The sequence below is a fragment of the Drosophila busckii genome, chromosome 2L, assembly GCF_011750605.1.
Source record: "Drosophila busckii strain San Diego stock center, stock number 13000-0081.31 chromosome 2L, ASM1175060v1, whole genome shotgun sequence".
Lineage (NCBI taxonomy): Eukaryota > Metazoa > Arthropoda > Insecta > Diptera > Drosophilidae > Drosophila > Drosophila busckii.
The window spans coordinates 16,132,669-16,154,878 of NC_046604.1; the positions used below are offsets into that span (position 1 = coordinate 16,132,669).

The 22,210-nt window shown below is 43.7% G+C and overlaps 8 protein-coding genes across 8 annotated transcripts; 4 read left to right on the top strand and 4 right to left on the bottom strand.

The window, feature by feature from the left end:
• Window positions 1–857: 857 nt before the first annotated feature.
• LOC108596445 (trypsin-1) lies at window positions 858–2,638 on the bottom strand. Its single transcript, XM_017982192.1, has 2 exons — window positions 2,200–2,638; window positions 858–1,584 (listed from the first exon to the last, which is right to left on the bottom strand). Exons 1-2 carry the CDS (start codon window positions 2,472–2,474, stop codon window positions 1,026–1,028), a joined length of 834 nt encoding a protein of 277 aa, XP_017837681.1. The 5' UTR covers window positions 2,475–2,638; the 3' UTR covers window positions 858–1,025.
• Window positions 2,639–3,071: 433 nt separating this feature from the next.
• Window positions 3,072–7,261, bottom strand: LOC108608540 (leucine--tRNA ligase, cytoplasmic). Its single transcript, XM_017999956.2, has 7 exons — window positions 7,236–7,261; window positions 7,113–7,174; window positions 6,156–6,991; window positions 5,531–6,102; window positions 5,014–5,472; window positions 3,711–4,954; window positions 3,072–3,650 (listed from the first exon to the last, which is right to left on the bottom strand). The coding sequence occupies exons 2-7, from the start codon at window positions 7,113–7,115 to the stop codon at window positions 3,213–3,215; spliced, it is 3,552 nt and encodes a 1,183-aa protein (XP_017855445.1). The 5' UTR covers window positions 7,116–7,174; window positions 7,236–7,261; the 3' UTR covers window positions 3,072–3,212.
• A 239-nt stretch (window positions 7,262–7,500) lies between these two features.
• Window positions 7,501–9,155, top strand: LOC108608018 (coiled-coil domain-containing protein 47). Its single transcript, XM_017999195.1, has 2 exons — window positions 7,501–8,389; window positions 8,453–9,155. The coding sequence occupies exons 1-2, from the start codon at window positions 7,574–7,576 to the stop codon at window positions 9,038–9,040; spliced, it is 1,404 nt and encodes a 467-aa protein (XP_017854684.1). The 5' UTR covers window positions 7,501–7,573; the 3' UTR covers window positions 9,041–9,155.
• Window positions 9,156–9,175: 20 nt separating this feature from the next.
• On the bottom strand, window positions 9,176–11,524 carry LOC108608016 (CG3213). The gene is made up of 2 exons (XM_017999190.1): window positions 10,236–11,524; window positions 9,176–10,180 (listed from the first exon to the last, which is right to left on the bottom strand). Exons 1-2 carry the CDS (start codon window positions 11,366–11,368, stop codon window positions 9,316–9,318), a joined length of 1,998 nt encoding a protein of 665 aa, XP_017854679.1. The 5' UTR covers window positions 11,369–11,524; the 3' UTR covers window positions 9,176–9,315.
• Window positions 11,525–11,961: 437 nt separating this feature from the next.
• On the top strand, window positions 11,962–13,983 carry LOC108608017 (TNFAIP3-interacting protein 1). The gene has a single exon (XM_017999191.2). The coding sequence runs from the start codon at window positions 12,064–12,066 to the stop codon at window positions 13,780–13,782; it is 1,719 nt and encodes a 572-aa protein (XP_017854680.1). The 5' UTR covers window positions 11,962–12,063; the 3' UTR covers window positions 13,783–13,983.
• Window positions 13,984–14,740: 757 nt separating this feature from the next.
• LOC108599194 lies at window positions 14,741–16,888 on the top strand. The gene is made up of 2 exons (XM_017985993.2): window positions 14,741–16,721; window positions 16,851–16,888. The coding sequence occupies exon 1, from the start codon at window positions 14,869–14,871 to the stop codon at window positions 16,708–16,710; it is 1,842 nt and encodes a 613-aa protein (XP_017841482.1). The 5' UTR covers window positions 14,741–14,868; the 3' UTR covers window positions 16,711–16,721; window positions 16,851–16,888.
• A 38-nt stretch (window positions 16,889–16,926) lies between these two features.
• Window positions 16,927–19,334, bottom strand: LOC108601312 (protein Spindly). The gene is made up of 6 exons (XM_017989215.1): window positions 18,767–19,334; window positions 18,547–18,712; window positions 18,276–18,491; window positions 18,074–18,215; window positions 17,887–17,985; window positions 16,927–17,832 (listed from the first exon to the last, which is right to left on the bottom strand). The coding sequence occupies exons 1-6, from the start codon at window positions 19,289–19,291 to the stop codon at window positions 16,989–16,991; spliced, it is 1,992 nt and encodes a 663-aa protein (XP_017844704.1). The 5' UTR covers window positions 19,292–19,334; the 3' UTR covers window positions 16,927–16,988.
• A 354-nt stretch (window positions 19,335–19,688) lies between these two features.
• LOC108606378 (intraflagellar transport protein 57 homolog) lies at window positions 19,689–21,595 on the top strand. Its single transcript, XM_017996480.1, has 3 exons — window positions 19,689–19,982; window positions 20,035–20,806; window positions 21,405–21,595. Exons 1-3 carry the CDS (start codon window positions 19,689–19,691, stop codon window positions 21,545–21,547), a joined length of 1,209 nt encoding a protein of 402 aa, XP_017851969.1. The 3' UTR covers window positions 21,548–21,595.
• Window positions 21,596–22,210: the final 615 nt, after the last annotated feature.

A 22,210-nucleotide genomic window follows, 5' to 3' on the forward strand; every position in this document is an offset into this window, starting at 1 on the left:
CGATCGTCAGCTATCTCAAATTACAGCGTTATTCAACCACTGTCAATTGACATACAAACACACACACACACACATACATATAGACATGCATATTTAACAGTACTAGGCGTTGTTATTTTTTTATACGATGCAAGTGTCTTGATCAAGTTCAAGAGTTATTTACTTTGCAAACAATTCATTCACATGAAAAACAAAACAAGAACAAACTTGAATCATAAGTAATTGGTTACTTAAGAACGAACAATTTATATAATACAAATTTTTATATTGGTGTTATATTACAATAATTGCAATTAATGTATTTTTTTTTTTTTGCTAATTTTTTAGCATATTAAATATTAAAATTTGCATATAAATAATACGAAATTAAATATTGAAGCTATATCTATGTATATATTGTTATTATTTTGCTATCTTGCTTTAATATTAAATTTAAAAATTCAAAGCAATTTATTTATTTCTATTAATGAAAAATATTTTAGCAACGATTAGCTTCAGTTTTCAACTTGACATAACAACAACTAATGTTAACTAAACACAAGCAAACATATTTGTTAGCAATAAATTTAACCATCAACCAGCTAAGCAGCTATTTAGTCATTTAATATAAACATTTGCCATATACAAATTTAAGAACTTAAACTTTATACCAAATGTATGGTATTATTTTTAGAATAAAATGCAATTAACTTTAGATGCAGTTATTTAAAGAACTCTAATTAGTAGAGTAGACAGAGTTGACTTATGCAAGTATTAAATAACAAATAAAATTTTAGCTAAATACGCGTATACTTAATAAATAAGTATACGCACTGTGTAACTTAATCGTGCACAACTCGCGCTCAAACAGGCAACAAGTTAAAGCAAAACAATATTAAATCGCATGCTTAAGCAGCCGCAAAGGACATGTGAGAGCGAATGTGAGCAGAGAGAGAATGCCGCGTGTTTTTGCATGCCCGGCGTGCTGTCAACGCGTGTAGCAAAATAAATAAGGACATGCAAAGGAAACAAGCCAAGCAGCTGTATTAAATGTCAGTGTGCTGCTTAATCCAATCACGCGCTTGAGCGACTCGAGCATACACGCCGGGATATTGGGGCTTGGCACAGCCATAGCCCCAAGAGACGACGCCCACCAGGACACCCGCTTCATTAACCATGGGACCACCGGAATCGCCCTGGCAGGCATCCTTGCCGCCCTCCTCCAGATAACCCGCACAGATCATGCGCTCCGTTACACCGCCATACTGTTTATACTTCTCACCGCATAACTGTTGATTTACCAACGGCACCTGCACCTGCCGCAGCCAGTCACGCGACTCCAGCAGACTTTGTGTATTGCCCCAACCGCTGACAAAACACGGCTCACCATCCTCAAACGTTTCGCCGCTTGTGGGCAACTTGACAGCCCGCTTCGTAGCATCGAACTCTATGGGCTTCTGCAGCTGCAGCAGCGAGAAATCATAATCCACATTGGTGTAGTTGAAGTTCTCGTGCTGCACAATCTTCGACACGCGCAGCAGCTGCCCCAACCGTGAGGTCTCCGAGCTGCCCAGCCGCACACGCATCCGATCCGCGGTCTTGCCACTGCAATTAGGAGTTCAATTAGCTTCGGTTGGAATTAAAAAATGATATCAAATTTATATATAAATAGCCAGCAGCCCAAGAGTTTGCTTTAAATTAAACTTCTCTTTAAATAAATATTTGAAAACGTGCAAAATTATTCAATGGGAATCTAATAAAATATTCAAAGCTATCTCTTGTTCAAAAAATATATTAGAAATATTTAAACCAAATTATACGCGAATCAAAAAATTATATAAGATTTTTATATAGAAAATAGCCATGAAAATAATTCAATAAATATTTTAGAATATACAAAATATTTAAATGGCAATTTAAGAAAATATATTGAGCGTTATTTTCACTTTAAATTAGAAATATTTAGTATAAAATTTAAATATAAATAGCCATGTAATCAAAGAAAATTTATAACGCCGACTTGACTTTAACTTCTTTTGATTTCAAACAAATATTTTAATTTTAAAGATTATTTAAATGCAAATCTAAAAAAATGTGCAGAGCTATCTTGAGTGCTTAATTTAAACTTAAGAATAGTTCTTAATGAAGACTCAAGCATATTTTTTTAGATTCGCATTTAACTAATGCTGAAATATTTAAAGCAATTTATACTTCACTTACTATGTACAATGGGCTGCTGTAAGTATCCACTTCTCCGATATGAGCGAGCCGCCACATATATGACTGGAAGTCTGCAGCGAGATCTGATGGGGAGCATCTGTAATATTTATGCGCTGCCCACCCACAATTCTGCCATCCAAGCGGGGCTGCTTACTCCACATGCCATCGAACAGCGAACGTGTCCGCTTGACAGGCTCCGGTATAAGGCAAAAGCGTCCCAGGACACAGGGGCACAGCAGCGCCTGTAGCAACAACAGCAACAAAAACCAAAACATATTCGATGTGCACTGGGCGTAAACTGTGGGCTGAGCTTTTATAGCCGAAGACTAGCAGACAAAAGTTTTTTTAGACAGCGATTGCCACATGCTGAGCTTGGCAACATGCTGCGACTTAAAGTTATCGGGGGTTTTAAATAAGTTTGCCTAACAAAATTGTGTCAAGCTTAAGCTGAACAGAAGTTCTAGAAATTTAGCAGCATACAAATTAAATTTGAAGTTAAACCATTTGAAAATTAAATTATAAGATTCAAATGCTTCAATTCGAAATTAACTTAAAACATTTGAAACTAAATTTTAAAGTTCTGCTAAATTAGTTTGGTTTTAAAAATTATATCCAGCTTAAGCTGAACAAATTAAATTTAACATAATGCAAATTTAATTTGAAGTTAGAACATTTGAAATATAAATTATAAAATTCAAGCTGAACAAAGTTCTAAAAAAATTTAAAGCAAACAAATTAAACTTCATATTTAATTCGAATGCTGTTGAATTTATAGAACTTTTCTCAGCTTGCATCTTATATTTGAATCTTGTTACATTTGATAAATATAATAGCAATTGCTGATGCTGAACTTAGTAATTAAATTGTTACTTTAAATATTAAATATTGTGACAAATTGTTGTGCAAGCTGTTGCTTGAACATTTCTTTAATCTTTTACATTTTTCTTCATCAACAATTGTTGTACAATTATTCCATTTAGTTAAGGCATAAATTATTAAGTGATGTTGTTTCATTACTCTACAACATAAACCAGATTGCGTCCCACTTCGCTAACTTTGCCAGCTTGATTAACGCTAACGCGCTTGGCCTCCACATCGAGCACAAAGTTGCCTGCATCCAATAGCATTTTGCCTGTTTTGTAATCCTGGAAAGCTGGCAGCTTGCGTGGTCCCAGCAGCGGATCCTCATAGCGCCAGAGTTTCAATGTAGCAGCCTCTGATTTCAAGCCAATAATCTTGGCAAGCTTTTCACGCAAAGATTCAACAGTGTCGCCTTCGGAGATGATGGTGTTGATTTGGAAAAGCGAAGAGCGCTCTGTGGGATTGATGAACTCCACGCTTACATGCGGCGCAATGCTAAAGCTAATGAAAGGCGCGCCAGGACGCACTTCCTCGCGTGTCTTTTCAGGCGCTGAGGCATCGTCAGTGTATTTGATTTCAAGTGTGTCCAGCTAGACAAAGAAAAAAGCATTGTAAATGATATATACAATATATTTGTATGCACTACTTACATCCAGCGTATTCTTTAGATACTCTATGTTGCTGAGCAGCACTTGTCCCTCATCAAACTCTAGCGTAACTGCCATGGCAGCCACGCCCTTGCCCTGCTCCACCTTCTCGCGTATCATTTGAGCAAATGGCATAACGCGTTTCATAAATTTCTTTAGCTCTGCCTTTTGCTGCAGCGTGGCTGCAATAACTTTGTTATCCGGCAGCGTTTTGGTTTGCTCATTATACATGCTACGCATGGTGTCCAGCACGCAGCATTGCCAGGGTGGATAAGTTTTGGCCACCCATATTAAAGCTCGATTCGGTTTGGCAGTCAACGCATCCAGCGCCTTTTCCTTGCCGCCCTTGCCGCGCACTTGCAGCAAATTCTTTAGATTAAGACGGAAATTGTGCGCTGCCTCCATTAAATATTCGGAGCACATAATATCCAGCTCATTGATGTTGCCCACCTCGGGCCAGCTGGCATGCACCACCGACTGCTTGTTGCCCAGCAAGCCCCACACATGCTCCGCCATGTGCGGACATATAGGCGCCACTAGCAGCGCTTGACGTCTAATAAACTCCATGACCAGCTCCACATGCATGCCCTGAGCGCCGCACAGCTCGCGATACTTGTCCCTAGCCAGCTGCAGCTCATAGAAGCCGCTGCGCAGCGCCTCCTTGAACAACATGCGACGATAGTTGTCATCCGTTTGCTGTGTCTTCAAATTCAGCTCGCTAAGGAACACCTGATCGTTAAAGCTGCGCTTAGCATCGTTGCGCAGGCTGCTCTTGTTCTCCAGCATTTCCTTAACCCACTCAATGAACGTGTACAGACGCAAAATGCCCGCATCGGCTGTGCTCTCCACGAAGTTGGCATCCTCAATGCTGTCGCCAGCATCCGCCAGACACAAGCGCATGCCATCCGCAGAGAACTTATCAATAGCCTCATGCAGCGTTAAGAAATTGCCATCAGACTTGGACATTTTAGCAGAATTGAGCAGCAAATGACCATTAACACGCATGCCCTTGGGCCATTTGGTTTCATCATTGGGCCACATGGCAGCATGATTATACAAACAGAATGTCAAATGGTTGTTAATCAAATCCTTGCCAGAAACGCGCAGATCCATGGGATACCAGTACTCAAATTCACGACGCAGCACAGCTAAATATTCAGCTTTGATGGCGGATTTCTTGGGCAGCGGTGTTTCCTTGAAGAAAATATAATCCCAGATTTCAGCAGTCATGTCGGCAGGTTTGATGCCTTAAATAAATTATAAATTAAAGCATTTAACAGGCGTTTATGTTATTAAAGATAGCTACCAAATGGACCCACACGCTCGCCACGGAAGCTACCACCTTGCAGCAGATGCACCACCGTATAAAAAGCCATATAAATAGTCGAATCCGATAGCGATTCGATAAGCCATTGCTCATCCCAAGGCAGCTTGGTGCCCAGTCCATAAGTGCGCGAGCAGGCGTATTCATGCAACCAATTGAGGCATGCCTCAAAGTTATTACGCGCCTCCTCATGGAACGTTTCCATATCCTGCAGTATTTTTGTCGCTTGCGCCTGCCACACAGGCTCACCATAGTTGAGATACCATTGATTGCAAAGCGCCACGACGCACTCATCAGCAGAGCGTGACATAATAGTCTTCTCGGGTTCATAGTAAACAGCTGCTTCATTAGCATCCAGCAGACGTTTTTGCAAGTCCTTCTTAATGTCCTGTATCTTTTTTCCTGTGAACTCGCCTACAAGCATAATGCCATCATAGAAACCTGTAAAAATTATATAATTTAGTTTATGCTTTAAGTTTATAATAAATTTAAAACCAACTCTTTAAATAGCACAGCTCCTTAGCCTCGGCTAGCTTTTCTTTATCATTCTGCGATTGAATCTTGAGCGTCTCATAGGCATGCACTGCGCTCAGCTTGCCCAGCGTGGGCACATCTATAATAGGCATGGGCTCATAGGGCAGCACCATTTCATCTTTCAAGCCATACTTTTGACGGAATGCCTCCTTCTTTTGCAGATCCACCAAGGCAGCATAATCATCGGGTGAATCCGAGGGCACAGACGTTACTACACCCGTACCCTTGTCCTCCTTAATGCTCAGCATGGGCAGCGTATAAATTGTTTTGTGTGGCGTCAAGGGCGCGGACAGCGGCAAACCCAGCAGCTGTTGACCTGTAAGCTCGGCCAGCACATCTACTTTGCCCTCCACAGCGGTGAAGCCTTGATAGGCCATGTTGCGTGCTGCGCGACGTGTGCTAATCCATACTTCATTATCCTTAGTAGTCTGCCAGGCTATGTACTTGATGTCCGGATGCAGCCAGCAATTGGTTTGACCATACATTGTCTCCGGACGCAGTGTAGCAGCCACCATATAAATAGGCTGCTTAATGGAGCTACAAGCATATACAAATTAGCTTTAATCTATTAAACTCATGTGCTTGCTTACCTCAGCTCCTTGGGCGCCTGCAGCACCTTCATCTTGATAAGTGTGTACTCTTGAGGACCCACACCCTCGCCTGAGGAACGATCGTGATCCATGCATGGCTGTCCATCCTTGGGCGAGTAGATAGTATAACGCTTGCCGTACATAATCTTGCCACGCTCTTTCAAATGATTAAACTGCCAGCGCACAAAGGAATCAAAGTAAGGATTGGCATCCGTAGTAATAAAAGTACGACGCCAATCAATGTGCACACCTATGCGCTTCAAATCCTGCACCGCCAGCGGTGGAAAGTAGTTAAGCCAATGCTCTGCATTAGCAAACTGCTTAATATCCTCATCCTTAAGGCCCAAACTTTGCATAATCTGCCACTGGTACTTAGCGCTGCCTGTTTTAGCCACCGCCTTGCTCTTCTTGCCCTTGGACTTGTCCTTGGGCACCTCGGATTGTGTTGGCGCCTCCACGGGCTTTTCCTCTACTGCCTCTGGAAACTTTGGTGGATAACCAAACTGTTCCAGTTCACGCGCCAATTTGTCGGCGCAGGCTTTGATGGGCATGCCTGTGCAATGGAAGCCAAATGGCCAGAGCACGCGACGTCCCTTCAAGCGATGATAACGCACTGCAAACTCTGCCTTGGACAGTGAGAAGGTGTGACCCAAGTGCAGGCGTCCATTCATATACGGAAACGGAAACGTGACAAAGAACTTCTCCGCCTGGCGCTTCTTTGGCGCCGTCGGCGCATCAGTCTCATGCACACGTTCCGTTTCCCAGCGCTGTTGCACTGCGCATTCGATTTTTTGCAGATATTCCACCTTAAAGGTGCCTTTGCGCTCCACATTTGCCTAAAATGCAAATTTGATTGACATTTGTAAAGAAAATTGCATCAGATTGTAAAATTTGCATATTGCATTTTAACTAGCAAATTTTACCCAACCGGCGCATAGTTTAAAGCACATGACTCACCATTTTGCAACGTTCCAATAAGTTGTCTTCAGCAAAGTCACTCAATAATTTACAGCAATGTGCTGCAAATAAAATAAAAACAATTTATAAATTGCAACGTGTTGTGTTATCGATAGAACGCACCAGTATCAGAATTTGCAAAAGATGACAGTGTGTTGTGCGACAAATGTGAACTAGAGTAAGCTCAAGAGAACTCCAATAAGAAAAAAATAAACTTAACTAACATTTAAAAATCATATTAAAATAACTATATTCGCTATATTAACGAATATTCCATTAATTTACTAATGAATTCTTTTGAACTAGAATGTCTAGCTCAAAATGTCAGCTCGTGAGCAGCAATAGTGCTGTAAAACGTGTAACAGAAAATTTCAACCACTTAACCTACTTTTTTTTTGATTAGGTGAAAAGTTTTTAGTTTAAGTTAAACTTTAGCCAAATTATACTAATTTATTAGAGAAATGAGGCCTATGTTTGCCTTATTACTGTTGGCGCTACTTTGCGCCACAGTTGCCAACGTTAATTCGAATGGCCAAGACGAGGATGATGCCGACAATGACTTTGCTGAGTTCGATGAAGACTTTGCTGAGGCTCACTATGACACGATGACCGCCGAGAATGCTGACAGCTCCAAGGAAAAGGTGGAGACACAAAAACCGCGCGTTGTGGAAAGCGACGAGGATGACGATGGGCTGGTGGAGAACGAAGATGAGTTTGAACATTTCCAGGACGAAGAGGAGTTCGAGGGCTATGATGCCACGGACGCCAAGGAGCCAGCTGTAGATCCCAAGGCAGTGCCCAAGCTAACTATACCGAATATACCGCTGCACTTCCGCACACACTGGGATTCGTACTGGATGGAAATGCTCATGGTGGCCGGACTCATGGCATACTTTGCCAATTTCTTTGCAGGCAAAGCAAAGAATGCGCGTCTGGCGCAGCTTTGGTTTAGCACACACAAAGCGCTGCTGGATGAGAACTTTGCTCTAGTTGGTGACGATGGCAAGACGGAGAATGAAAATCCTGGGCTGAATAAAGAGAGCGAAAGTCTGTATACGCTCTGGTGCTCTGGCCGCACTTGCTGCGAGGGCATGCTGGTGGAGCTGAAGATGATCAAGCGACAGGATTTGGTGTCACTGGTAGCCGGACTAATGCGTCCACAACTGGATCAGGCTCAGATCAAAATCGAACTAACACGCAATGTAATGGACTCGTTTGTATTTGCTGTGGGCAGCAAGAAAACCATAACCAAGGTGTTTAAGGAGTATACAGATTTGGTAAGTAGTTAAACCAAAGCTTAAACAACAATTAAAGCAAATATTTGTTGCTACTTTTTGCAGAACAAATTCTGTAGTCTAGTCAGCAAGCCAGAGGAACGCTACAATGTGCCAAACGGCTTTGGCGTGCTTTCGGAAATACCGGAGGGCACGTCCGCCATACTCGAGTCACGTGTTATTACTGCACTGAATAAATACCAAAGCTATATCGATTACCTGCACATTTCCGATCAGTTCAGCGGCCCCATACAACAGGAGGAGGGCAATAATCTTAAGCAGCCCGAGACGAAGGCTGTGCTGCTTGCCGGCTTCAATCTGCCCAAGCATGCTGAAATGGAAACCGTTAAGCCGTTGTTATTGTTAATCTTTTACTTGATGGAGCGCTTGAAGACTTACCGCATGTCCAAGGAGGGCAAAGCCAAGGCGGATAAGAATCGTTTGCGCGTCGAGGAGGAGTTCTTGAAGAGCACGCATGCTGCTCGCGCCGAGGCAGCGGCTCAGCGTCGCGAGGACAAGCGCAAGCAGGAGAAGGAGCGTGTGCTGGCCGAGGAAGATCCAGAGAAGCAGCGCCGCTGGGAGCTCAAGGAGCAGAAGCGTCAGGCCAAGAAGAATGCGCCCAAGATGAAGCGCTTGGCAGTCAAATCTTTGTAAACTCGTTGCCATGTAACGACGCTGCAAGCTCCCCAAGGCTTGCGCTTAAATTTTGTCGTTTTTGAAGCAATAAAGTATTTGTAAGCGTGAGAACAAACGCTGAGAAAATTGAAAATTGTATTGTCAGCCTATAAGTAGTTATATATGTTATATATATATATTTGTTGTATAGACATAAGTTATATTGTTAGCCGGCTGCCGCACACTTGGCGCACCTGAAACATTCACACATTATACACGTCGATAGTTGTCGTCGTGGATCGTCTGATCTGCGTCTAACACTTGACGGGAAAACAGTTCTCGTTGGACACATAGGCAATGTGATTGCGCAACGTCTTGATCTGTTTCTGGGCCGCGTCGAAGCTGTAGGAGAGCGTATTGAGTTGTCCTTGCATCTCGCGTATGACAGCCTCGCGATCATTGACCGACAAGGAGGCTGTGGCACGGCACTGCGCCAGCTCCTTCTCCAGGCGATTGATTTGTTCCTGTTGCTGCGCTTTAATCATTTCGGCGCGCTCCTTGGTGCCGGCTATAATCTTGGCGGATTCGGTACGCAGCGTGTCCAAATCATCCTGCGTGGACTTGAGCTGCTCGCAGAAGAGATCACGCTGACGCAGCAGCTCCTCGATCTCAGTGCGTGCCTGACTGAGATCCAGCTGACATTGGGCCAGCTGTGGACGCAAATCCGCTGGTGGATTCTCCATTTGCACCTTGCAGGATTTCAGCTCCTTGCAGACCACCACCAGTTTGGCCTGCAGATCATCCTTCTCCTTGCACACCTGCGCCAACTTTAGCTGCTCATTCTCCAGCAGCTTGGGGAAATGCAGCAGCTCATTGAGCTTCTCCTGAAACTTGGAACGTATCTCCTTAACCTCCGTATTAATCTGCTGCTCGATGCGCTTATTGTTCATATTGAGTTTGTCCAGCGAGACGCACTGCTCCTCGACCTTCTGCTGAGCGAGCAGATATTTATTGCGATAGTCCTCCAGCTGTTGCGACTGTTCCTTCATAATGCACTTGAACTCCATTTGCTCCTCCTTCAGCTCATTGACGCGCGCACGCAGCAAATTCAGCTCCGCTGCATCCGCATCGGAGGCATTTTTGCCACCGCCGCAGCTGCCTCCAACAAAGCCTTTCATGCTGCAAGAGAAATAATTGAGTCCATAGCTCAACATGTTTAAGCCTTTGCACTCACCGCTTTTCCAGCTCCTTGAGCTGACAATCCTTGCGCTGGAACTGCGTCAGCAGTCGCGTATAGTTCTCCTTCATTTTCTCATACTTGTCCGCCTTGGTGTTGCGTTTGCCGCCGCAGATGACCAGCGGATCGGGATCCTCGGGGCAAGGTGGACGCGAGGATTTGCCATTTCCATTGCAGGGTTCATCATCCTCCTCGGAGCTTGCTTCGTCGCCGCATGGGTCCTGCGTTTCGCGTCGACTGACCTCCGTGAGCAGCTTCTTAACCGAGCACTGCATGTTGACAATGCGTCGCTTGAGCTTGTCCAGCGAGTCACTTTTGCCGCAGGGTGGCGGACAAGGTGGTGGTGGGCAGGGAGGTTCGCAGGGGCGTTGACGTTTGGACTGGCGACAGGGTGGACGCGGAGGTTGTGGACAGACGCTGCTGCTGCTGCTCTCTGGACAGGGCTGCGGGCAGGGCGGCGGGCAGGGTCTGCAAACGGATTTGGCCTTGGCCGATTTGGAAGCCATAATGGCGCAGGCAATTTCCTGCATCATTTTCATATCCTCCGGACAGGCGCCCTTCATTTTCTTCATTGCCTTGTCCAGCGCCTTCATCAAGCGATCCTCATTGCCATCGCCTTGGCCACAGCTGGAGGCCATATCCTCCTCGCAATCAGTGGGTTGGGTTGGGCCGCTGCCCATGCCGGCACCACAAGGCGGCATACAGTAGGGCGATATATTATCATCATCCATGGTTGTGGTCAAGTTGAGCTCACGATAGTGACGATGTGAGCCATAATTCTGCAGCTCCACCGCTCGATTCATCATCGTATGCAACTTAATGTTCTCCTGTTCCATGCAAATGCGCAAACGTTTAATCTCCCGCAGCTCATTCCGAGTTTTGCAGGGCTTGCCACACATGTCGACCACCTCCGCTTTTATGTCCTGTATGATTTTATTCTGGCAATCGATTTCCTTAATCAGCGCCAGATATTCCATGTACATGCGCTTCTGCTCGGGATCGTCGGATGAGGAGCCGAGGCGTGAGAATAGATCCTCATCATTGCCCTCTTCCATGCCCTCGTTCATGGTGCCCATGTCCATTTCATCGTTCTCAAACTCCCCCTCATCGCCATATTCCGTTTCAGCCATCTTGTTTGGAGTTACCTAGTACTCAATGGTATGTATGAAACTATGCGTTGGTTCTTCTTGGTTTTTAGTTAGGTTTTAAGTGATCTAATATCTTAGCACTGGAAATTTTGTAAAATTTATAAATTTTTTTTTTGGGGTTTTTAGAAATGTATTTTCTATAAATTTTTTGGTTAGTTATGGTTGTTTTCTAAACGACTAAAATTGAAATGAATTATTTTTGCTCTCTTTTTCCAAAAACACAACAATACGCAACGTAGGCAACGCAGCCTGCTCTGATTCGCAATCAGCTACAGTCTGTAGAGATTACAAATGATTGGGAATCGCAGTAGGTCGGGAAGAATAGGAATACATATCGAATATCAATTTATATGCATAAAATGTCTTAAGGCTAAATTAAGGAATAAATTTATGAATGGAATGAATTCTTCCTCAGTCGAAATATACCACAGAACAGAAGAGGAAAAAATGTATTTTTATTCAAATTGAATCGAAAGCAATATGTTTTTATACTAACTCGCTTTGCATATCAGTAGGCCTATTTGGTTATGTAAATAATGAAAAAATTTTGTCGTATTGTTTGTAAGTAGAAGTAATTATTTTTTTTTGGTAAAAACGCATTTAACAAATTTTCGGTTGGTAATAAATTAAACCAAGTGCAAACAAAAATCTGCAGCGTGAAGCAAAATCTTTTGTAAATGTTAATAACGGCCAAGAGCAAAGCGACAACAAAGACGAGAAAAGGCCAAGAGTTGGCCGAGTCAATGGGCAAACAGCAAGCGGTGGAGGAGGACGAACTGGTAGCAACAAGTGGCAAACCGCCACCGCCCAGCGATGCAACAAGCAACGACAGCAACTGTGCGGTGGAAGATGATGATGAAGACGAAGAGGACGAGGACGATGCAATGACGCAAAGCGATAACGAAGCAGAGCGCAAGGGCAGCGATGAAATTGGCGAAAAGCTAAAGCTAGAGTTGTGTAAATACAAACAGGAGCTAAAGGATTACAATGAAACGACCAAAGAGCTGGAAGAGAAATATATGAAAATCAACTATGAGCTGAATGCAATGCAGGATCAATTTACAGGTGCGCAAGCAGAGGAAGAAGTAGAGCAAATAGATCGAAGCTATTGTGTATCAGCAACGAGCATTGGTTCGTCGCTTACACTACAGGAACAATATCGCAGCAATACAAGTTTTATGACTGTGCTGGCAGCACAAAGTTCGGTGGAGCAGTTAGCCAAACCGAGGGTGCAAAGGGGTAACAAAAACACCAGACGCAAGGTGTCCGCGGAAGAACTGATGGATACGCTGGCCAAGCGACACGCCAGACGTCACTTGAACACAACAGAGGATCAAGAGAATTCGCCTGCAATGCTTAAGGATATGTTTAATGTGTTGAAGGATGTAATGAATACGCAACCACAGCATAAAATGGAGCGTGAGCAGAACGACTACAAGCAGCTGTATTCCACTATAAAGAGTCTAAAAAGCGAACAGCTGCAGTTTAAAACGCTTATTAGACAACAACAGGAGCGACTAAGCGATTATCATACGCGCTGTGTTAAAGCGCAGGAGATAATGAAGACGCAAAAGCATGAGCTGGACAAGCTGCAGGTGAACAACAAGCAGCTGGAGTCGAGCATCTTTCACGACTTTGATACGCTGCGCAGCAAAATCGATGCAAAGCTCAAACATGTTAGTCAGCTGCCTGGCAAAATGCGCGAGGAGCACAGCAAATATGAAAAGGTAATGCGTGAGAATTGTTTGCTGGCCGATAAGCTGCAGCAGCTGCAGCAGGAGGCAGCGCAGCTGCGCGCCAAGATCGATGAGCTGGGCAAGCGCAAGTTGGTCACTGTCAATCGTCTAAAAGCTGCCGAGCGTGATTTGAAAATCTTTAAAAACTATAATGCTGCATTAAAATCGGAAAAGCGTCGCATTGCGGATGAACTTACCAGCACTAAGCAGCAGCTGGAAACGCTGCAGTTGGCCAGCAAGCGTCAGTTGGTGCGTCATCGTGAGCAGACGGAGAAGCAGCGTCGTGAGCTGCAGAAGCGCATCTTCGATTTGGAGCTCAAGTTAAGTCGCAGTCAAAATTCCACCACAAGTTTAATACAAGAGCGCGATAGTCTCATAGCCGAGTTGCAAACCCAACTGCATACGCTGGTGCACAACTTTGAGGTATCCCAGAAGCACATACGCGTCCTACGACGACACATCTATTCCATGACCACAGGTGCGCATGCCAGCTGCTCCTCTTCTGCTGGCGCTGGAATTCCTTCGGGCAGCGGCGCTGGCATTTCCTCCGCCACTACGCGTGATCCTATAACGCGCGTTAGTCAACACTCCCAGAGCTGCAATGTAACGGGAACGGGAGTTCGTATTAGTAGCTCACGCTCGCTGAAGCACAGATCCTAGCTCTGCTCAGCTCCAGCGCTTGCTGTGCAGCGCTCTAGGCAACTTGATTATAATGCTCAGTGCTAAAGAAATTTCTTAGTTTTGGCTTTATGATCAAGTTGCTGGAGCGCTACACAACACTGGTTGCAAAATAACGGTGTTCATGTTTCAGTATTTTCAGATTGTTTTAAGTCTTAATAAAGTTTTGTACAAACGTTTAAATAGACTTATTTTTTAATATAAATAAAACTTTATATAGAATTTTAAAAAGAACTGAACCTTCAAACTGACTAATAAACAATTATTTTTTAATATGCAGCTGTTTTTATAAAAAAAAAACTCACTGAAGTGCCAAAACAATTAGTAATCAAAGTTCAAAATAATTTCTATACTTTTTTATAAGCATGTGCTATATAGATTCGTAAACAATCAAAATTATTTTGTTGCACAGCAGCTGATGCTGATCCGCAGAAATCGCCAATGAATATAGAGAGCTCTGTATACAAATATAGTAGCGAACATTGTATGTTTCGGATGTATATATATAAAATATATATAAACATATTCCATCAACACTGCTTAGTGCAAAAAGTGCCGCTGCTGAGGGGGCAAAGGGTGGGTGTTCAACTTGTTGACAGCTGTGTAAGAAGTGCTCACTGTGCTAAGCACATACAGTAAACTGCAGCTAAAGAGAACAAATTAGTTATTTAAGCAAACAAACAATAAATAAAATAAATAGATTTTGCATAGTTTTTGAGTATGGGAATGAACGGTTTAAAAATAAAATAAATGCTGGAATATTTTTAAACATTTTTTTTAGAACTGAGTACTTGCTGTAGTGGGCACTTATATAGATGTGTATGTCTATATAGGAAGCCAGAGCGTCAGAGAGCGCGACGAACTGTCTAAATATAACGGGGAAAAAGAACTGAGCAAATTTTTGAGGGGTGTGGGTTGGGTGTACGACCTGGGGCGCCGTCTTATTAAAAAGTAGCAAACGCCAAAAGGTGCGACGAGGCGCCAGCAGCTGTGCCCAGCAAGAGAGTAAATGAGTGTGGTGCTCTCAACTGGAGCGAACTGTGCGTTCAGTTCTGATTTGGTCGAGCAATGAAACGCGTCGTCGGATTGACGCACGTGCTGCGGCTAAGCTGTTTACTGCTGTGGGCGTGGCAAGTGTGCGGCGCAACGGAACAGCCAGAGTCATGTATAATACATGCCACACTATTTGCAACGCCGCCTGAGGCACGCAGCGCACAAGATTTTGGTTTGCCACTGGAAATTGATTGCAGTGCGCCCAACGAAACGCGCACAGCGCTAAACTTTGATTTGGGCGCACAACGTGCGGCGGGCAAGCAACATGCGCAGCTAAATGGCAAGGAAGCAATGCCACAAAGCTATGGACTGGAGTATTTGCCAGGCTGTCAACAGCTGCGTAGCTTGTTGCTGGAAAACTTTGTGGGCGTGGTGAATGGCAGTTTAAGCTGCGCGCAGCAGCAGCCGCTAAGTCAGTTGAGGCAGCTAAAGCTGCTAAACAATGAGCTGAGCAGCTTTGGTGGACAGCAGCTGGACGCGCTGCAGCAGCTAAGATTGGAGCGCAATGCACTAAAGCTGCTGGAGCAGCTGCCGGCGCAGCGACTGGAGCTGTTAAGCATACGCAGTGAATGGTTTTTGGCATTGGAACAGCCGCCAGTGTGGCAGCAAATGCAGCAGCTGAGGAGCTTGGAGCTCAAGCAGCTAAAGTTGTTAGCTGGGGAATTGTTGCAGCAGCTGCCGTCGAGTTTGCAGCAACTTTATGTAGCAGAGACGCCCATAGAGCCCAACGAAGTGTCGCTGCTGCAGTCAAGTCAACAACTAGTGAACATAACAATTAACAAAGCTGGTCTACGCAGTCTAAGCTTAAGCTTGCATGATTCACTGCAGCAACTTTGTTTGCAAGGCAATGTCTTAACGCAATTAAACATTAGCAGCAACAGTTTGCTGCATTTGGATTTAAGCTACAATAATTTGCAGCAGCTTAATCTTAGCTGGTTTGCTAAGCTGCCGCAGCTGCAGCTGCTCCAATTGGCAGGCAATCATCTAAGCGAGCTCAGCTTGCCACAGCTGCTGCGTCTGCAGCCACAAAGTTTGCATCTCATTGATCTAAGCCACAATCAGCTTGCAAGCTTTGCGAACGCAGCGCCTATCAACGATCGTTATCAGCAGCTGCGTTTGGCTATCGATGACAATCCCTGGAGCTGTCAGTGGCTGCTCAACTTTTCACATGCGCAGCCGCAGCTCTTCCGTTTATTCCTCTACGCCAAGTACATTTCCCACATCAATGTCAATGGTTTGAGCTGTCAGCCGCAGCTGCTGGCGCTGCCTGTGTCCACTACTAGCAGCACGCCTGCTACACTGCATCCTGAGCTGAACGTCTCCAGTCACACTGTGCTCTATGGCAATCCTTTAACCAATCACACGCACAGTCAACGCTCTGAAGCTTTGATTATTGTGTTTATGCTGCCGCTGGGCATTGCGCTGCTCTTTCTGCTGCTTTATCTTTATTTGCACTGTGAGCGCATCTTCCATTGGTCCTACTATGCCAGCGGCTTTGGCTGCTTTGGTGGCCGCAGCAAAGCGGCGCGTGCTCATCGCTTTGTCGATCACATTGACATTGTGCGTTTTCCTTTGCCGCCGGACAATGCTGAGCCGCTGGCTGATGGCTATGAGACGCCCATAAGCGCTGGCGCCTCCATTTGCAATTGCTCCAGTGCGCGTCAGTCCACCTGCTCCAAGCTGCATGTCACCTATGAAGCGATGCCCTCGGAGCTGCCTTATCAGCTGTATGCAGAGATTAAGGAGCAAACATTAGCGCAGGCGGAGGATACGGCATCTGAGCTAACGCTGCCTGCTCCAACGGCGCCCATTTACGATCATTTGTCCTTTGAGGAGGATGCAGCCATAGCTGTTTAGCTAGTCATAGCGTAAGTTACTTTAAACTTATATAATATTAAATTTAGTTTGCTTACAATATTTTATACATTTATATTTTTTTTTACATTTTTGTTTTGCCTTTAATTAAATTATTCTATCAAATTCTTTTTTCATTGCAGCTTAAGGCGCTAAACAAACTTAAACTAAAGGCAGTGGCTTGGCAATATTTTTTCTTAAGTTTGTACATCTTGTTGTTGTTTGGTATGTAATTAATTGTTAAGTTTTTTTGTATAATAAAAAATGCAATGTATTCGTATTTAGCTTGTGGGCTTCTTGGATGCCACTACAATGCGCCGTATTATATTGGGCGTTTTTCTTATCGGTTTTGTGTCCGCCTCCAATGGATTTTGATTCTCCTTAATTTCCACATCGGGACTCAGATTATGCACAGTCGGTGCATTGTGACTAAATTGCACATTCTTATGGCAATCCTCAGCAAATATGTCACGTTTCTTTATAAGTATGGAACGTATTTGACAGCTGCTGGCTTCAGAGTTGGCGCATTTGATTTTAACTGGAGTGCCCTTGCGTTGTGGCTTCAATGAGGCGAGTTCTAGCTCATTGAGTTCCAGCGAAGTGTTCAAGTCCTCGTAGTTGTAGCACAATTCATTTTTAATAGGTGTATTGCTATCAATAGTTGCATCCAGTTCCGCTAGTTCAGCTTTTATATTAGCCAAACATGGCTTTAGTGGTGTTGCTTTTTCAGGCTCTTCACATTTAATTTCAGCTGGCTCCATTTTTATCGCCGGCATTTGTTGCTGTTCCTCTAGCGTCTCTGTCTTAAGCAGCTGCTCAGGACTTTTGACTTTAATAATTCCATGCACTTGCTCTTGCTGCTCCTCCACTTCCTTTTTCATTGGCGTATCCAGCACTATAATCTCAGCTGCTGCTGCTTCAGCTTGCTCTGCTTTCATTGGCGTTACCAAGTTGACTACCTCAGCTGTGGCTACGCTCACAATGCGTGGCAGCGCTGCTTGCAGCTGCGCTTCCTTAATATCAAACTCCATGGACTGCATGGGCTTGAAGCTTATCTTATGCTCAGTCAAACGATTTTCACGATCTATAAGCACGCAGCGTGATTTCAGCGACTCAAAGCGCCAGCTAACAAATAGTACAAATTAATATAAGTTTGTATAATATATTCCTTAAGCATACCGCGCCATATCCTGCTGCACATTGCGCAGCTGTTGCTCCAAACTGGCCTTTTGTATATGCACGCTATGCAGTTGACTCTTGAGCTCACCCGTTTCGCGTCTAAATGAAAGAGTTAATTTGTTGTTGTTGTCAGAATAAAAACCAACTGTAGCCGGTTAGACTCAACAGACGTTTAGTCAGCGCATACTTGCAAAACTCCAGCATGGAATCAAGCCAATTAACTGACTTGTCATTGGCCAAATCACGCAAACGCTCTTGGGTTACATTCAAAGTTTGCTCCAGTTTTGTATTTTGCAGCATCAGATGACGTATGCGTTGATTTAGTTTATCTAAGAGTAGTTTAAAGTTTTAAAACAAATACTTTGCTAGCTGCTTGTTGTGCCTTATACCCTGATATGTTTTGTCTGCATTGCAAAAGATTGTGCTGCATGCCTTCAGCTCCGTATGCATTGCTATATTCTCACGCTTTAGACGATGTATTTCAAATTTGCTTTCATTAAAGATTTTCTTCATTTCCAAATAGCTTTTCTTTTGGCTTGCCAGCAGCTGCTTCATCACCTGACGCTGATCATCCACCTCAGCAAACAGCGAGTTGCCTTTGCGTTCTGCAAATCAAATATGATACGAGTTTTCTCTTTGCTCCAGCATAAATTGATTTACCATTATTTTCAGGCACGCTTTGCAGCATTGCTATTTTGGAATTAGCCTCCACTAGCTGCTCCTGTGTGCTCTCTAGCAGCTGCAGCTTCTCTTCCAGCTCATCACGCTTGCTGCGCAGATTCTCCTCCAGACAGCTGACTTGGTCTTTCAAGATTTCCACTTGTTTCTACAAATAACAAACAGCTTTAAAGCAATTCCAATGGTAAAGCGTATGTCTCACCTCTTGCTCCGCCACTGCAAATGTGCTTTGCACCTTGGCATCATCGTAGTCCGCCAGCTTTTGCATCAAGTCTGAATTCTCTTGCTCCAGCGCCAGCGCACGCGCCGTGCACTCATCATGTCCACTATTTGCACGCAATGCTGCATTTGCCTCCAGCTCACGTGTTGCTGTTTCTAGCTTCGCTTTTAGTTCACTTGTTTCCTCTGTCTTCGCATCACATTCCAGCTGCAACGTTTCCTGCTCTGCCTGTAGATTCTTATATTTGCGACGCAGTTCCTCCAGCTCCTGCTGCATGCGCGGATCCATTGTATTATCTGCGTTTTGCGACACGCTTAGCTGTTCCAGCTCCTGGCTTAGATAGCGCTCCGCTGCGTGTGCCGTATCCAGGCTTCTTTTAAGTTCGTGTATAATTTGCGCATCCTGCTCCTGACTTTGTTTTAGCTGCTGATGACGCTCGTGCAGCAGTTTGTACTCCTCCACTATGTCATCAACGCCCAGCGCGTTTAAATCCAAATTATTATACATTTTTTAACTAGTTTTCATTAAAATTGTAAACACAGTTGAAAACGCGGCGTCACTTTTCAAATAATATTTTGCACTAGGGTTGCCGCTGTTTTTGCAGCTGCACACTCGATCGTAAAAGTTGGCACGTATCATCCAGCACAGCTGCTGTTAATTAACAGCAGTGTTAAAGTTAACACTGCGCGCGTATTTTAAATGTAAGCATTAGATAAATTCAAATGCATATAATTTAAAAATATGAAATAGCTATGCAAATTGCTTTAAGCGCGCATAAATATAAATAAATTAATTCTAAAAAAACATAGCTAAGCCGAGCTGCAGCAGTTTGTTGTGCTTTTAAACGTTGCCATGGTAATTTATAAACAACAACACTTTTTTCAGTTCACATAAAGTTAACAAAATGCAAGAGGACAGCGCAGATAAAACACAACAATTGCAAAATTTTCAATCCGACGACTTGCTGGAAAAGCTAAAGCTGCTTAATTATGAAAAACTTTTGCTGCGTGAGCATAAACTTAAGCCGCTGTCGCGTTTCTATTTTGTTAAAGCAACAAATCCTGGCGAGCAGTTCTTTATGTTTACATTAATATGCTGGTGGCTGTGCAAAAAGCTGGGCAAGGATATGGAACGTCCGCAGGAGCATGACGATCCAAATACAGTGACTGCAAAGATTATACAAATGCTCGAAGAAATTGCAAGTTGCAAACCAAATTAATTGTACTAAATTTAATGTGTCAGCTTTTTAGGATGTGCCTGTGGACTTTGCACCCAATAAGCTTATACGTGGTGCTGGTCCTATATGCTTGATGGTGTTGGATATACTTGCCACACAGGCGCTAAAGGTTGCACAGCTGAACTATCAGCGGCTGCATATAGAGCAGGAGGAGGAGTTTGTGGGTGATTATCTGGAGGACAATGCAGAGATTATACTAGAAAAGCTGGAGGATGAGCAAAATGCCAGCGCTTTGAGCGACGATAGCGATCTGGAGCTAGAAGCGCACAACTTTAAGCAGCTCAACTGGCTAAATCGACCCAAGCGTCAGTCTATAGGTGAACTCAATGCTGGTTTGCCCACGGAACAGTCGCGTGAGCTCAATGCACGCCTCACTGACCAGCAGGAGTGGCGCCTGGAGCTGGAGCGTGTGCTGCAGCAGCTCAAGGTTTTTGTTAAGGCAGATGCCAGAGATTGGCGCACGCACATCTCCCAAATGGAAACGCTCAATGGCAGCATTGCCAGTGTAGCAGAGAATACGCAATCCCAGCTCAAGAAACTGCACAGCGAGTTTACGTTCAATCTGGAGAAGATTGAGAGTCGTGAGAAGCATTTGAATAATGAGCTACAGCCGCACATAGCGCAGTACAAGGAGCTGTCCATTGAGCTGTCCAGCGTGCAATATGCGCAAACGCAACTGCAGGCGGATCTGGAGAAGCAAATGAATCAGCTAAGTGAAGTTATGGCCGAACAGGAGCTTAAGAAGGAGGAAATGGAGCGACGTGGACAGGTCATGTCCGATGGCAGTAAGTAGAAAAAAATCAAAGGGAAAAATTATTCGAAAGCAACTGAAGAAAAATTGTGAAATTTTTAGATTTGCCCAATTTATTAGAAAATTTATAGGTAACTCAGCTCTGCTAAAATTAAAATTTTATTTTAGAACTGATTTATGCCAAATTAAAACAAATTTAATAAGCACCCCTTTAAACTCTTTAAAGAGCTGCTGATCATAAATTTATGAATCTATAAACTGAGAATTTCGAGTAGCAAAATGTTCTACGAAATTTATAGCTAAGCTAAACTGAAGGCTATTCTAAAGATATATAAAAATACAATTTTTAGAACTGATTTATGCCAAATTAAAAAATAATTGCTAAAGATTTCTTTAGATTCTTCTTGATCATAAATTTAAACAGAAAGTTTCAAGTAGCAAAATGTTCTAAGAAAATTTATAATTAAACCAAAAGCAATTTAAAGCTTTTGCTAGTTAATAAAGCAATTGCCAAATTAAGCTTAAAGAAAGTTTAGAAACATTTACAGCTGACTTAATAAAATAAGCTAAAAATCATTTAAATGCAGCGAAATCTTTGCAATTTATTTATGTTTATTATTTAATTTTTCTAGGCGCTGTGCAGCAAATTAAGAAAGCCATAGCCAAGCTAAAGGAGGACATTTCACAATTGAATCTGGAAGTGGCGCTGCTGGTGCATGCCTATGACCAGGATACAGTGCGTCAAACGCTGGGCAGCGAGCAAACCAATAACTGATAATGAAAAACTCAACTTAAATTAAATAAAGCGAAGCAGCCTGAGAACTTAAGCCCAGCACATTTTTCACACTTCGATCAAAGGCTGTGGTTGTGTTTTTTTTTTTTTTTTTTGTTTAGGCCTTGTTTACAAGCGAATAATCAGTTGGCTGGTGGTTGGACCACCATGGAAGCCTGATTTTGATTGCTTGGGTTGCCGATAAGTTGGGCTGCAATAGGGGCGGTCAATTATCACCTCTTTGTTATCAGCGCGTGTCCTGCGCGCAAATCGATAAGGAAAGACGCTTAAGAAGTTACCGCCAACTACCATCGTAAACTAAATACACACACACACACACCGCAGAGTATTTAACAAACCTCAAAACCCAAACCGCGAACTCGTGGTTGGTCAACAAGCTGACGCTACACTCTACCCTCTAACCTCTGCTCACAGCTCACAGCTCCTTGCGTTTTGTTTGCGCACTTGGCGGCGGCGGCGTCGGCGTCGTCTTCGGCTTATCAGCCCAATTCACGTTTAGCTCGCACCGCAGCACGTTCCCGCAACTTGTTGTGATTTTGCCAGGCCAGGCCACCAGCCACCAGCCAAAGGTGCTAAAAGGTTTTCCCAAAATGGAATGCAAACATGCCAAACAACACACAGGCCACAGGCCATAAGCAAAAATTT